The following is a 13,645-nucleotide window of genomic DNA, read 5'->3' on the forward strand; positions in this document are numbered from 1 at the left end:
CCAAATAATTGGAAAGTCTTCATGTGTTGAGTTTTTGTAAGAAACTGATTTTATTCCATTCAAACCCTAGCTTATATAGCTAACATGAGAATGTACATTGTAGATCTTAGTTCTAGACCCACGCATCGGACAGTTCCCGATCGTGAGAAATATTTTAAGTACGATAAGAGTGCACACAGGCAACTCGATAGCGCATATCTTGAACAAACCCAGACCGCTCACAGGAGGTCATATTTCGGGTTACTTGTTACATAGTCTCAAGTGGCGGTTGTATTAATAGATAGATATGCACATACAAGTGCTAGGCCGTGCTCTGCTGCTGGGACTTAATCGCTAACAGATGCTTCTTATCTAAAACCGTGTTCATGTTTGAACAATTAGGTATAGATTTCTGGCGAGCTTTCGAGTTAGCTCCCGGGATCATTAGTTCTATATTGAATGAGGAAATGGAAGAAAGTGAAGAGGAGGAAAAATACCCATTAACAGTAAAAGAAAAACAGCAACTTGAGGCTGTTAAGGAGCTATTTCCGAATTTTGAAAAACAAGGATTAGGTCGCACTGCCCTGATTAAGCATAGTATCGACATAGGAGAAAACAAGCCTGTGAAACAGCGTTATTATCCGGTGAGCCCAGCTGTCGAAAAGCTTATGTATACGGAAATCGACCGCATGCTTAGCCTCGGAGTGATCGAACCTTCGCAAAGTGCGTGGAGTTCTCCAATGCGGCTGGTGGTAAAGCCAAACAAAGTTCGTTTATGCCTTGACGCACGGAAACTGAACGATGCTACTAAAAAAGATGCTTACCCACTGCAAAGCATCGAAGGCATATTTGCTCGTTTGCCAAAAGCAAATATGATTTCGAAACTGGATCTTAAAGATGCCTACTGGCAAATCGAGTTGACAGAGGAAGCGAAACCATTGACTGCATTTACAGTTCCAGGTCCAGCATTATATCAGTTTACGGTCATGCCTTTTGGCTTATGTAATGCTCCCTCGACGATGTCCCGGCTAATGGATGACTTAATTCCGCCAGATTTACGTCATTGCGTTTTCGGATATCTCGACGACCTATGCATTGTCTCAGAAGATTTTGCGTCACATTTAGCAGTGCGTATTGCAGACCAATTCAAAAAAAAACTAACTTAAATCTAAACATAAAGAAAAGTCACTTTTGCGTTACTAAGGTGAATTATCTAGGGTATGTGATCGGAAGTGGTGGAATAGCCACTGACCCGGAAAAAATATCCTGTGTAATTAACTGGCCCACACCGAAAAATTTGAAACAAGTGAGAGATTTTCTCGGTGTATGTGGTTGGTACAGGCGATTTATAAAAGACTTTGCAGAAATCACCTGTCCTATTACAGAAGTCTTAAAAACAAGAAAATGTTTTAAGTGGTCTCCGGAAGCCCAGGACGCCATGGAGAAATTGAAACAGTTGCTAACGTCAGCGCCTGTGTTACAAAATGCGGATTTTTCCCGTAAATTTGTTGTACACTGTGATGCTAGTGATTACGGCATTGGTGCTGTGTTGGTACAAGTATCTGATAGCGGAGAGGAAAGACCATTGGCATTTATGTCCAAAAAACTCTCGAAATCGCAACGAAACTACAGTGTTACGGAACGCAAATGTCTGGCAGTGATATTAGCGATCGAAAAATTCCGGTGCTATTTAGAATTACAACCATTTGAAGTAGTGACAGATCACTCAAGCCTTCTCTGGCTTATGCGACAGCAGAATGTATCTGGCAGATTAGCCCGTTGGATTTTTAGATTGCAAGCTTTTAAATTCACTATTTCACATCGTAAAGGGAAGGATCATATTGTTCCTGATGCGTTATCTCGCATTTGTGACCCAGAAATCGATAGTGTGGAATGGATAGGTCCCGAAATTGATTTAGAATCGTCATCCTTCCTAGACCCTGATTACATCCAGCTCAAGGAAACAATAGAAGCAAATAGAGAAAAGTTCCCGGATCTGCGAACGGCAGACCGATTTGTGTACATACGCACCGAACACCCCTCCGGAAATGCAGCCCAGGACTCGGACTGTTGGAAGTTGAGGGTGCCGGAGGCAATACGAGTAGAGGCGATCCGCCAAGCGCATGACTGCGTTATATCTGCGCACGGGGGAATGCAGAAAACAATTGAACGTTTGCGAAGACACTTGTTTTGGCCAGGTTTGTCCAAACAAGTTCGAGAATACGTTCGCGAGTGCGATGTTTGCAAAGAGACTAAAGCCCCGAACACAACATTACGGCCTCCCATGGGTCAGCAAAGTGTTTCGTGCAGGCCGTTTCAAAAACTGTATGTTGACATATTAGGTCCTTACCCGCGAAGTAAGAAAGGTCACATAGGGTTACTTATTGTCCTTGATCACTTCAGTCGTTACCATTGGTTGTGTCCTCTAAAAAAATTTACCTCTTCCGCGATAATAGATTTTCTGCGAAATCGAATTTTTGCTGAATTTGGAACACCCGAGATCCTCGTAAGCGACAATGGATCTCAATTCAAGTCTAATGAGTTTGAAGCCTTTTTAACAAAGTTTGGAATCAAGCACACGCTTACCGCGTTATATTCTCCTCAGAGCAACGCGGCGGAGAGGGTAAATCGCTCCTTATTGGCTGCGATACGATCCTATCTTCGAGCAGATCAAACCGAATGGGATTCTAATTTAACTAGCATTTCCTCGGCATTGCGATCCTCGCTGCACCAAGCCCTTGGCTGCTCACCTTACAAGGCTTTATTTGGTTTCAATATGGTAAATCATGGAAGTGATAATGTTGTTGAGAAAGCTATCTCTCTTAGAAGAATCTCCGCTTTTGAATTGTCAGGATAAACTTCATTGGTTACGAGAGGAGATAAAGCAAAATAGCCGCACGGCTTATGAGCGTAATGCGACGCAATACAACTTGCGATCCAGGCCGGTCTCGTACAAAGAAGGCCAAGAGGTGTTTAAACGCAACTTTTACCTGAGTAATTTCTCTAAGAATTTCAATAAGAAATTAGGGCCGCAGTTTTCCAAATGTCGAGTGAAGAAAAAAGTAGGAACAGCTTATTACTTGCTAGAAACATTGCAAGGCAAAGAAATCGGTACATATCACGCCAAGGATCTTCGAAGCTAATTCCAGCTAATCGTGCCTCGGAGCCTCGTTAGATTATCTGGTGGTGTAATGGACCCATATAAAAACTTTTTAGTATTTTTTTTTTTAATTAAAATGATACGCGCCTAAAAATAGTAGCGATAATTAGTATCGACCTCTTATCTGGCAACGTCTTAAAAATGACAGTTGAAACCACCAGCTGGTGAATACCGAAGTGCAAATCGGTGAAGGGTTCTTCGGGTCTCCAGCTTCTGGCTTCGATCTTTTCTATTGGAGTCGTCAAGCTGAGAAGTTGGTCCCGAACTCAGCAGGGAAAATATACAAGAGAGCATATGCACATGTGCTCCGGACCCTAATCCCACAGCTATTTCGGCATCGGTTGAAAAGGCCATCAACAAACGCCAATCTACCGGCTGCCAAAGATTGCCGTGTCGGCAAGGTAAATATTTTTTTAAAAAAAATGTCCAAGCCGATCGACATATAATAATATTTTCGTTGCACGTGTAGGTCACGCTTATTTTCTTCGACTACACGACGAGAAATCGCTAGGTCGATTGAGCAGAAAAAAATACAAGAAAAGGAAGCACTGGGTAAATATTTCTAAAAAATTCCTGGGCTCGTTTGCACAACATTAATTATTTAATTCCTGTAGCTAAACGAGACAGCAGAGCAGATTGGTTACGCTATTCCGCTCTGGCCAAAAAACGCGGCTGGAGCAGCTATATCTGCTGGGGAAAATTCATTTGGAGTTCGCAGCAGCTTGGAGCAGAGAAAAACCCACAAAAAGTGACCCAAAAATAAACGTGAAAAAACAGTGCAGATTAAAAAAAAAAGAAATTTAAAAATTAAAAACCCTTAAAATCTAGTGACAAATTAAAAGTTAACGAAGACGAGGAAATGGGTTAAAACAGCTCATAAAATACACGACTAGTTAAAATGTAAAATCTTAAAAACCCGACCTCAAAGCGAAAAAAAAAACATGCAGAATAGTGTAAATACATATATATATATAAATATAAATATATAAATCTTATTTTTTTTATTAAATACCAATAGAGTTAAACCCTCTCGAAACATCATCATTATTGCCAAATTATGAAATGAATTATTATGAAGTGTCTCAAATCCGATAAGAAATATAAAATTTAAAATAGGCATGTAAAAGATGTAAACGGGGTAAAAACAATGACAGTGGTAGTGATGGTGATGCATATGAGCAGTCAATATGATAGGAAAAAAAAAAACAAGAGCGTGAGCTTAGCAAATCCAACTAAAATCGTACAGTGCAATAAAAAGTTTCGTTGCCAGTAAGAATATAAAAAATTTTACAACTAAACAAAAAACTAAAACACAGGAAAATAAAAAAAATAATATATAGTATAATTAATATCAAATATGAAAACGTAACTGAAAAAAAAATTTTAATAACTTCTACATATTTTAAATATTAATCAAAAAAAAAAAAAAAAACAAAACAAACAAACAAATTAAGATCATGCGGCTATATTTTTAATTTTTAATTTTCCCCTAATACACACCAAAACCTCATCGACAAGAAGGCCTTCTTCGAGAACAACAAAGTGGGTGAGTGAACACAGAAAACAACTTATCTCGCCCAGTGTAAAGGCTGATTACCGGCTTTAATGCTTATCAGCATCGATTGATTTTTTGCTATTTTGCCAATTCCTCTTTTTTATTCTGATTCATGTTATCATCGTAAATTTAAAGCATTTAAATGTAAAGCCAAAACATGCGCTACACTGAGAGAATTTCAACCGAATTATTTTATTTCCTTTACATATACATATTTTCTTGTTTTCAGCAATAGAAACTGTTTTATTGTAATTGTGCGATGTAGGTTGTTGAAGCTAAACAAAAAATCGAATAAAAAATAAATAAAATTATGTAGACCCAAAACAACAAAAAAAAAAAACAACAAAAAATAAAAACAATTAAATGGGCATAGTTAGATTTTAATAATATTTTATAGCATCATAATTAGGCACCACCTTATCATTATCATTGTTTTAAACGAAACAAATTAGAATTATAATGACACTGAAAAATTTTTTTTTTTTAATGATTAAATAAATAATTATATTAACCATAAGTAAATAAAATAGGCTATGTAATGATAGGGTATAGAAATTAATAAATAAATAAATTAGGCCTTGAAATGTACGCAGAAACATCATTATATTAGGATTTTGTTTATTATTGTGAATTTGGAGATATGTGCACTGAAAAATATGGAAAAGTGTTTGGGAACGAGACACCCTGTATTGGGTTTCGCGCTCTTTGTTTTGATCGCCGCTGCCGGCGGCCTTATCAGCGGTCGCTAAGCGAGCAGCGCATCGCTGCACATGCGCGCGAGCTTTTGCCCAGTAATTTTCCATTCATTTCTAACTCCTAACTGTAACTTGTTTACGTCTTCGACTAGCATAATCGAATGACGTGCATAGCCAAAGCTTAGTCAGTCACATTCTTGCTCTCAATGCAATCTAACGCAGCGCGGTCGACAATATTAAATGTAATTGTTCGGAAATAAATAAAATTATATTAAACAGTATACACTAGGGCGGATTCATTTATAAACATCCTAAAAAACTGGTCCTTCGAGCCGGATCCACCAATACTGTTTATTTTCGGCCAATTAATTTAATTATTGAGGTTTTTGTCAACGGTGATCTATAGATTTCAAAATCGTATAGAGTCGTTATCTTTTCGCGATCGCCATGCGGAGTGTGATTCAACAACGGGGCTTTTGTAAAAGCCAAATCACACGGGCGCATAATAATGCCCTAAAATTTGTGGATGACATTCAATCAGTGGACACAATTGTGGTGCGCCTGTCGCAAATTCAAGACAATTATTTGCGGTTTGTGCGACATTCGGAAGAGCTGTACGCCTTCCAATCGGAGTCGGATTGGGAGAATCCGGACGACGATTTTGATGCCTATGAGGAGAAACATTACGCTACACACGCCATCCTAAGCAACACTCTGGAGGAGTTACGGCGTGATCAGACGTCTAAAAATATTTTGGCCACTGTGCAACCAGCAGATGCGCCCCAGAGGAGCCATGTGGATTTCCAGTTCGAGCGAATCAAACTCCCAACCTTTTCCGGGAATTATGAGGACTGGAAACATTTTTCGGATATGTTTACGGACTCGATTGCTTCCAATTCGAGCCTGACGGATTGTCAACGATTTCATTATCTCAAATCGTATCTATCCGGAGACGCCCTCAATTTAGTCAAACATATTCCTGTGACTAATGAGAACTATCGGGAGGCATGGGATCGGCTTGAGCAGCGATATAACAAACAATCGCTAATCATCCGATCATTCCTCAACAGTTTCATGACCCTTCCCAGTGCTACGTCTACTAATCTCAGCACAGTGCGGAAACTGGCCGATGGCGCAGACGAAGTTATTCGTGGTTTGCGAGCCCTTGACTGCGAAGAGAGGGATCCTTGGCTAATCTTCATCCTATTGTCAAAATTGGATACCGATACTTGCCAAGCTTGGGCGCAGTGCGCAGAATCCGAGGGAAAAGGTGTGACCATCAACCAATTCCTTAAATTTCTCACCTCTCGCTGCGATACTTTGGAGGCTTTTCACTTAGTTCGACCAACCCAAGCTCGACGCGCAGCCACAACGCACCACGCAGATACGCATCCTAGACGAGAAGAACCCAAGTGCACATCGTGCCAGTAAACTCATCAACTGTTCAAGTGTCCTCAGTTCAACGGACTCGACATCGCAGCTCGCCGGGAGTTTCTCAAGACGAAAAAGCTATGTTTCAATTGCCTCAGCCCAAGTCACATGGCGGGTAACTGTACATCGAGACACACTTGTCGGATTTGTCGCCGCAAGCATCACACCCTGGTTCACCCTGGCTCGGCGCAGCCAACTCAAAACGGTAACTACTTGGAGAGAGCCCGTACGGACAGCCGCGATCGTCCATCAACCTCACAAGCGGCATCTACGATCGGCCAGAATCAACCGCCTGGTCAAGAGATTCATCAATCAGGGAGTTTACCTCCCGCGGAAAATAACTTCACGCATCATACGCTGGAGAATATTTCAGCTGCAGGTTCGCAGACTCTGTTGCCAACCATCCTTGCAGACGTCGTCGACGCCTGGGGAAATACTACAACCTGCAGGCTGCTCTTGGACACTGGGTCCACAATCACCTTGGCGTCGGAATCATTTGTTCAGCGAATAGGCGTACGTCGAACGCACGCCCGGATTTCTATACTCGGTCTCGCAGCCAACAGTGCTGGCGTTACCCGAGGACGCGCACATATCAAGCTGCGCTCTCGTCATTCGGACCAAACTGTCGAACTGGTCTCGTTTATTCTCAATTCGCTGACATCATCACTCCCGGCCCAGGCTATTGACACCTCATCTTCTACGTGGAAGCAAATCTGCGAGCTTCCTTTGGCAGATCCCACATTCTGCACGCCAGGATCCATCGATGTCATCGTTGGATCAGATCAACTCTGGTCTCTTTATACTGGAGAACAGAAATGCTTTGGTAACGACACTCCTATCGCTCTGAATACTGTTTTTGGTTGGATTATTGCAGGCTCTTACAATGCATGCGATGATCACCTGACTTCAGCGGTTACTCATCACGCGGACCTCGACACGATGGTTCGCTCTTTCATGGAGATGGATAATATACATCCTAGCCAGGCTCTTTTGGACGCCAACGATCCAACAGAGCGTCATTTTGCTGCCACCCACACGCGCTTGGAGAACGGGGCTTACGTCGTCGAGTACCCCTTCAAGGAGCATGCGCCGCCTGTTGATTCAACTTTACCGCAGGCCATCAATCGCTTCCACTCGCTGGAACGCAAGTTTCGTCGATCTCCAGACTTGAAGCAGCAGTATGAAGCATTTCTGGACGACTACTTGCGACGTGGTCATATGGAACAGCTGACATCGGCTCAAATGGATGAGTCCCCAGAAACCTGCTTCTATCTGCCGCACCACGCTGTCATCAAACTGGACAGTCTGACTACGAAATGTCGCGTAGTTTTCGATGGATCGGGAAAGGACAGCTCTGGAGTGTCTCTCAATGATCGACTTCAAATTGGCCCACCCATTCAACGCGATCTTCTCGGCGTTTGTTTACGTTTCCGGCAGCACCCATATGTTTTCTGCGCGGATATCGAGAAGATGTTCCGAGGAATTCAAGTCTTCAAGCCGCACACCAATTATCAGCGCATTGTTTGGCGCAAGAACGAGAATGAACCACTGCTTCATTTTCGCCTGTTGACGGTCACCTACGGATTGGCGCCGTCACCATTTCTGGCTGTTCGAGTTCTTAAGCAACTAGCTGAGGATCACCGCCACGAGTTCCCCGCAGCAGCCCACGCGCTTCTACACGACGCTTATGTAGATGATATCCCAACAGGGTGCAACTCATTCGACGAGCTCATGATTCTCAAAAACGAGCTGATTCAACTGTTGGATAAGGCGCAATTCAAACTACGGAAATGGAGTTCCAACAGTTGGCGTCTTCTAAAATCATTGCCAGAAGAGGACCGATGTTATGAGCCTATCCAGCTCCTCAACAAATCAGCTGCGGATTCACCAATCAAAATTCTTGGCATCCAATGGAATCCCGGAAAGGACGTCATGTACCTCAATATCAAGGAGTGCGATCCGACCATTTCTCCGACGAAAAGGGAACTCTTGTCGCAGCTATCAAGAATCTATGACCCGCTTGGATTGGTAGCGCCAGTCACAGTTCTACTCAAGCTTATCTTCCAAGAAAGCGGGACAAGTGTGCTGCAATGGGATGACCCGATTCCTGAAACTCTACGCTCGCGCTGGAAGGCCTTGGTGGAGGATTTGCCAACACTTACGCAATGTCAAGTACCACGATACATTGCGTCACCATTCCAAGACGTTCAACTACACGGATTCGCCGACGCATCCGCGCAAGCCTACGGTGCGGTTGTATACGCTCGAGTAGCATATGGAGGCAGTTTTCAAATAACCCTAGTTGCTGCCAAAACCCGTGTAGCCCCGATCAAGCCTGTTTCGATCCCACGTTTGGAACTGAATGCTGCTCTACTTCTTTCTCGATTGCTCTCGATTGTCAAAGCCTCACTAACGATTCCTATTTTCAGCACGAGCTGCTGGACAGATTCAGAAATTGTGCTACACTGGCTTTCAGCTCCCCCACGAAACTGGAACACATACGTCTGCAACCGAACGGCTGAGATCTTGAACGACTTTCCTCGCAGCTGCTGGAATCATGTTCGCACAGAGGTCAACCCTGCCGACTGTGCTTCTCGAGGACTTCATCCGTCCAAGCTTCTGGAGCATCGACTGTGGTGGAAGGGTCCATCATGGCTGGCCACACCGCCCTCTGATTGGCCACCGTCTACAAGCAAGTTCAGCGTATCTTCAAATCTCGATGTCAACACCGAAGAGAGAGCTGTCAAGCCCACAACTCTACATAACTTTCCTGATGAAAGTATCTACGAGTTACTCATCCAACCTGGACGCGTCTGCTAAGGGTATCTAGCTACTGTTATCGCTTTATTCACACTCTTCGATCTCGTCATAGGAATCCGGCACCATTCCTTACATCCGAAGAGTTGCAGGCCGCACGATGCCGACTCATCCGACACGTGCAACAAAATTTCTTTGCCAGAGAATATGCGCAGCTAGAGAATCGACGCCCGCTTAATGCTAAATCGCATTTAATTCGGTTTTCCCCATTTCTGGACGATCATGGAATTATGCGAGTCGGTGGAAGAATCGACAAATCGACAATCAACTTCAACGCCAAGCATCCAATCCTAATACCAAAGGATTCACCACTAGCTGGGCTCCTGGTTCGACATTTTCACGTTTCATATCTACACACTGGAGTTGATGCTACGTTCACCAACCTTCGTCAGCAGTACTGGATTCTGGGTGCACGCAATCTGGTCAGAAAGGCAGTTTTCCAATGCAAACGCTGCTTTCTTCAACGCAAAGGCACCAGTAACCAGATCATGGGAGAGCTGCCAATCCCTCGAGTTCAGGCTAGTCGCTGTTTCCAACATACAGGGCTGGATTACGCTGGACCGATCGCCATCAAGGAATCAACAGGACGAACTCCACGGATCGGAAAGGCATGGTTTTCTATTTTTGTCTGCCTAACTACAAAGGCAATCCATATCGAGGTCGTCAGTGATCTGACTGCAAAGGCCTTCATCGCCGCCTTTCAACGATTTATTGCCCGACGAACAAAGCCCACCGATCTGTACTCGGACAACGGAACCACATTTCATGGCGGAAAGCAAACTTTGGACGACATGCGACGCCTAGTCATCGAACAATCAAAAGATGAGGAACTGGCTGGATTCTTCGCCAACGAAGGCATTTCTTGGCACTTCATACCTCCATCTGCCCCTCATTTTGGCGGAATGCGGGAAGCCGGCGTTCGTTCCATAAAACTTCATATGCGACGGATACTTGGATCCAAGGCTCTCACGTTTGAGGAACTAGCGACTGTTTTGACCCAAATTGAAGCCATCCTCAACTCTCGCCCACTGTGCCCAAATGGGGATAATTCGTTGGACCCGCTGACTCCCGCTCATTTCCTGACTGGAGCTCCTTATACTGCCCTCTCTGAACCCTGCCGTCTGGATATGCAAATCAATCGACTGGAGAGGTGGAATCAGCTGCAAGCTATGGTCCAAGGTTTCTGGAAACGGTGGCATATGGAATACCTGACATCGCTTCACGAAAGCACAAAATGGCATCTAGAAACTGAGAATCTGAAGATCGACACACTGGTGGTACTCAAGGAGCCTAATCTACCTCCCTCTAAATGGATTCTTGGACGCATCAGCGAGGTGCACGCAGGATCAGATGACAAAGTACGGGTCGTAACAGTAAAGACGGCCCATGGATTCTACAAACGCCCAATTACCAAAATTGCTGTCTTGCCTCTGTGCTGAACGACCGTTCAGGGGGGCCGGTATGTTCGGGAACGAGACACCCTGTATTGGGTTTCGCGCTCTTTGTTTTGATCGCCGCTGCCGGCGGCCTTATCAGCGGTCGCTAAGCGAGCAGCGCATCGCTGCACATGCGCGCGAGCTTTTGCCCAGTAATTTTCCATTCATTTCTAACTCCTAACTGTAACTTGTTTACGTCTTCGACTAGCATAATCGAATGACGTGCATAGCCAAAGCTTAGTCAGTCACATTCTTGCTCTCAATGCAATCTAACGCAGCGCGGTCGACAATATTAAATGAAATTGTTCGGAAATAAATAAAATTATATTAAACAGTATACACTAGGGCGGATTCATTTTTGTTTGATTATTAAAAATTATTATAATGATGATGAATTTTTAAGTTTTCTTACTTATGGCATGGGAGACTAACAAACTGATGTATACGTAAATACTTTTGGGGTCTTTCGCTAACGATTACAAGAAGGACCATGGTTGGGAGGGTAAAGATATAGGGTGTGGCGAACAACAGCCAAGGCCACCCCTGCAGGCTCAAAAATTAATTCGTGCTTTCTCGTTTCTCAATTTTTTTTTGCAGTTTAGTTTTGCCTGGTTTCATATATTACTAATTATGAGACCATTGTTTTGTGTGTTGGTTTCGAATGAGGATCGTCTCATTGTGCAGATTCAGGAGGGACTCTATAATAAAACCTTTGACGTAACAATCCTTATCCACAGCAAAACCCCCCCCCCCCCACATCTCCCGCTAGAGCTAGGAATCAATGGGTCCCGCTCAGCTGATGGTTAAGGGTCGACAAGCCTGAATGTGGTTAGCACTCGGAGGTATGATCGAGAACAACGATACCCTGATTATGTTTTCCCCTTTCCACGGCGTAAATTACGACACAAATCTCAACACCACAACAGACGGATGTGCAAAAAATCAAATTCAAAACGAACCAGCAAATTGAACAGCTTATCCAAGAAAAGAGGCGTCTGCGACGGGCGTGGCAAACCAATAGATCGCCATGCACAAAGCAACATTTAAATGAAGCCACACCCAAACTAAGCCGGGCTCTGAAGCAAGATGCCGAAAAAGCACAATTAAGATATATTGAAAAACACTCGCCAACCAGCACAAAGCATCCCTTATGGAGAGCTCACCCAAATTTAAGCTCACCGGCTGAAACCATCACCCCGATATGAAAGTCATCTGGTTGCTGGGCCCGCAGCGACAAAGACAGAGCCGAAACTTTTGCCTCACATCTCCAGGGCGTTTTCCAGCCGAACCCTGCTGCAAATCCATTTGATCTACCGCAAATCCACACTGAAACGGAATCTACTCCAGCATCATTTCGTCCGAACGAGATAACGAAGGTCATCAGGGAACTGAAGCCGAAAAAGGCTCCCGGCGTTGACCTAATAACTCAAAAAATGATAATTGAACTTCCGAATTGTGCTATTGAGGTCATCTGTAAAATCTTCAATGGGATCATAAGTCTCGGCCATTACCCAACAAAATGGAAAAAATCTATAATTATAATGATACCGAAGACCGGAAAAGACCACACGATTCCGTCATCTTACCGACCAATAAGTCTACTATCATGCTTGTCCAAGTTATTTGAAAAATGCCTACTAAAGCGCATAATCCCTTATCTGGGAGCTCACAACACTATCCCAGCTCATCAATTTGGCTTCAGAGAAAAACATGGAACTATCGAGCAAGTAAACAGAATAACATCAGAAATTCGCACAGCCTTCGAGCATCGAGAATATTGCAGCGCGATATTTCTCGACGTTTCTCAAGCATTCGACCGAGTCTGGCTCAACGGCCTCATGCACAAAATAAAAACACTCTTGCCGGTATACACACACAAATTACTTGAGTCGTATCTCTACAACAGAGTCTTCGCAGTGAGGTGCAACGCAACAACATCCGGCACCTATTCAATCGAAGCTGGAGTCCCACAAGGAAGTGCACTTGGGCCTACCCTATTTGTTCTATACACAGCGGATATCCCCACAAGCGACCAGCTAACATTATCCACTTTCGCTGATGACACTGCGATCATCAGCCGTTCCAGATGCCCAGTCCGTGCAACAGCCCAGCTCGCCAACCACCTCAAGGTAGTCGAGAAGTGGCTATCTGATTGGCGTATTAAAATAAATGAACAAAAGTGTAAGCACATAACGTTCACCCTCAACAGACAAACATGCCCCCCGCTCTACCTGAACAGCACACTGATCGCCGAAGTCAACGTGGTAACGTACCTGGGCGTCCACCTGGACAGACGCCTAAGATGGCGAAGACATATTGAATGCAAGAAACTTCATCTAAAACTAAAAGCCAGCAGCCTCCACTGGCTCATAAACTCCCGATCGCCCCTGGACTACAAGGTCCTGCTCTACAACTCCACACTAAAGCCATCCACAGGGATCTCGGCATTCCTGCAGTTAAGAACGAAATAGAAAAACAAAAAGCGTCCTACAAGGAAAAACTCTCCACCCATCCAAATCCTTTAGCAAGGGACTTGATACGAGTTTCCAGAAGAAGCCGCCTACTACGTAAC

At 43.9% G+C, this 13,645-nt stretch overlaps 2 protein-coding genes across 2 annotated transcripts; both read left to right on the top strand.

Annotated features, from left to right (window-relative positions):
• Nucleotides 1–6,928: 6,928 nt before the first annotated feature.
• On the top strand, nt 6,929–9,640 carry LOC138929507 (uncharacterized). The gene has a single exon (XM_070288944.1). The coding sequence runs from the start codon at nt 6,929–6,931 to the stop codon at nt 9,638–9,640; it is 2,712 nt and encodes a 903-aa protein (XP_070145045.1).
• A 227-nt stretch (nt 9,641–9,867) lies between these two features.
• On the top strand, nt 9,868–11,076 carry LOC138929508 (uncharacterized). The gene has a single exon (XM_070288945.1). It carries the CDS (start codon nt 9,868–9,870, stop codon nt 11,074–11,076), a length of 1,209 nt encoding a protein of 402 aa, XP_070145046.1.
• Nucleotides 11,077–13,645: the final 2,569 nt, after the last annotated feature.

The sequence above is a fragment of the Drosophila kikkawai genome, unplaced genomic scaffold, assembly GCF_030179895.1.
Source record: "Drosophila kikkawai strain 14028-0561.14 unplaced genomic scaffold, DkikHiC1v2 scaffold_258, whole genome shotgun sequence".
NCBI lineage: Eukaryota > Metazoa > Arthropoda > Insecta > Diptera > Drosophilidae > Drosophila > Drosophila kikkawai.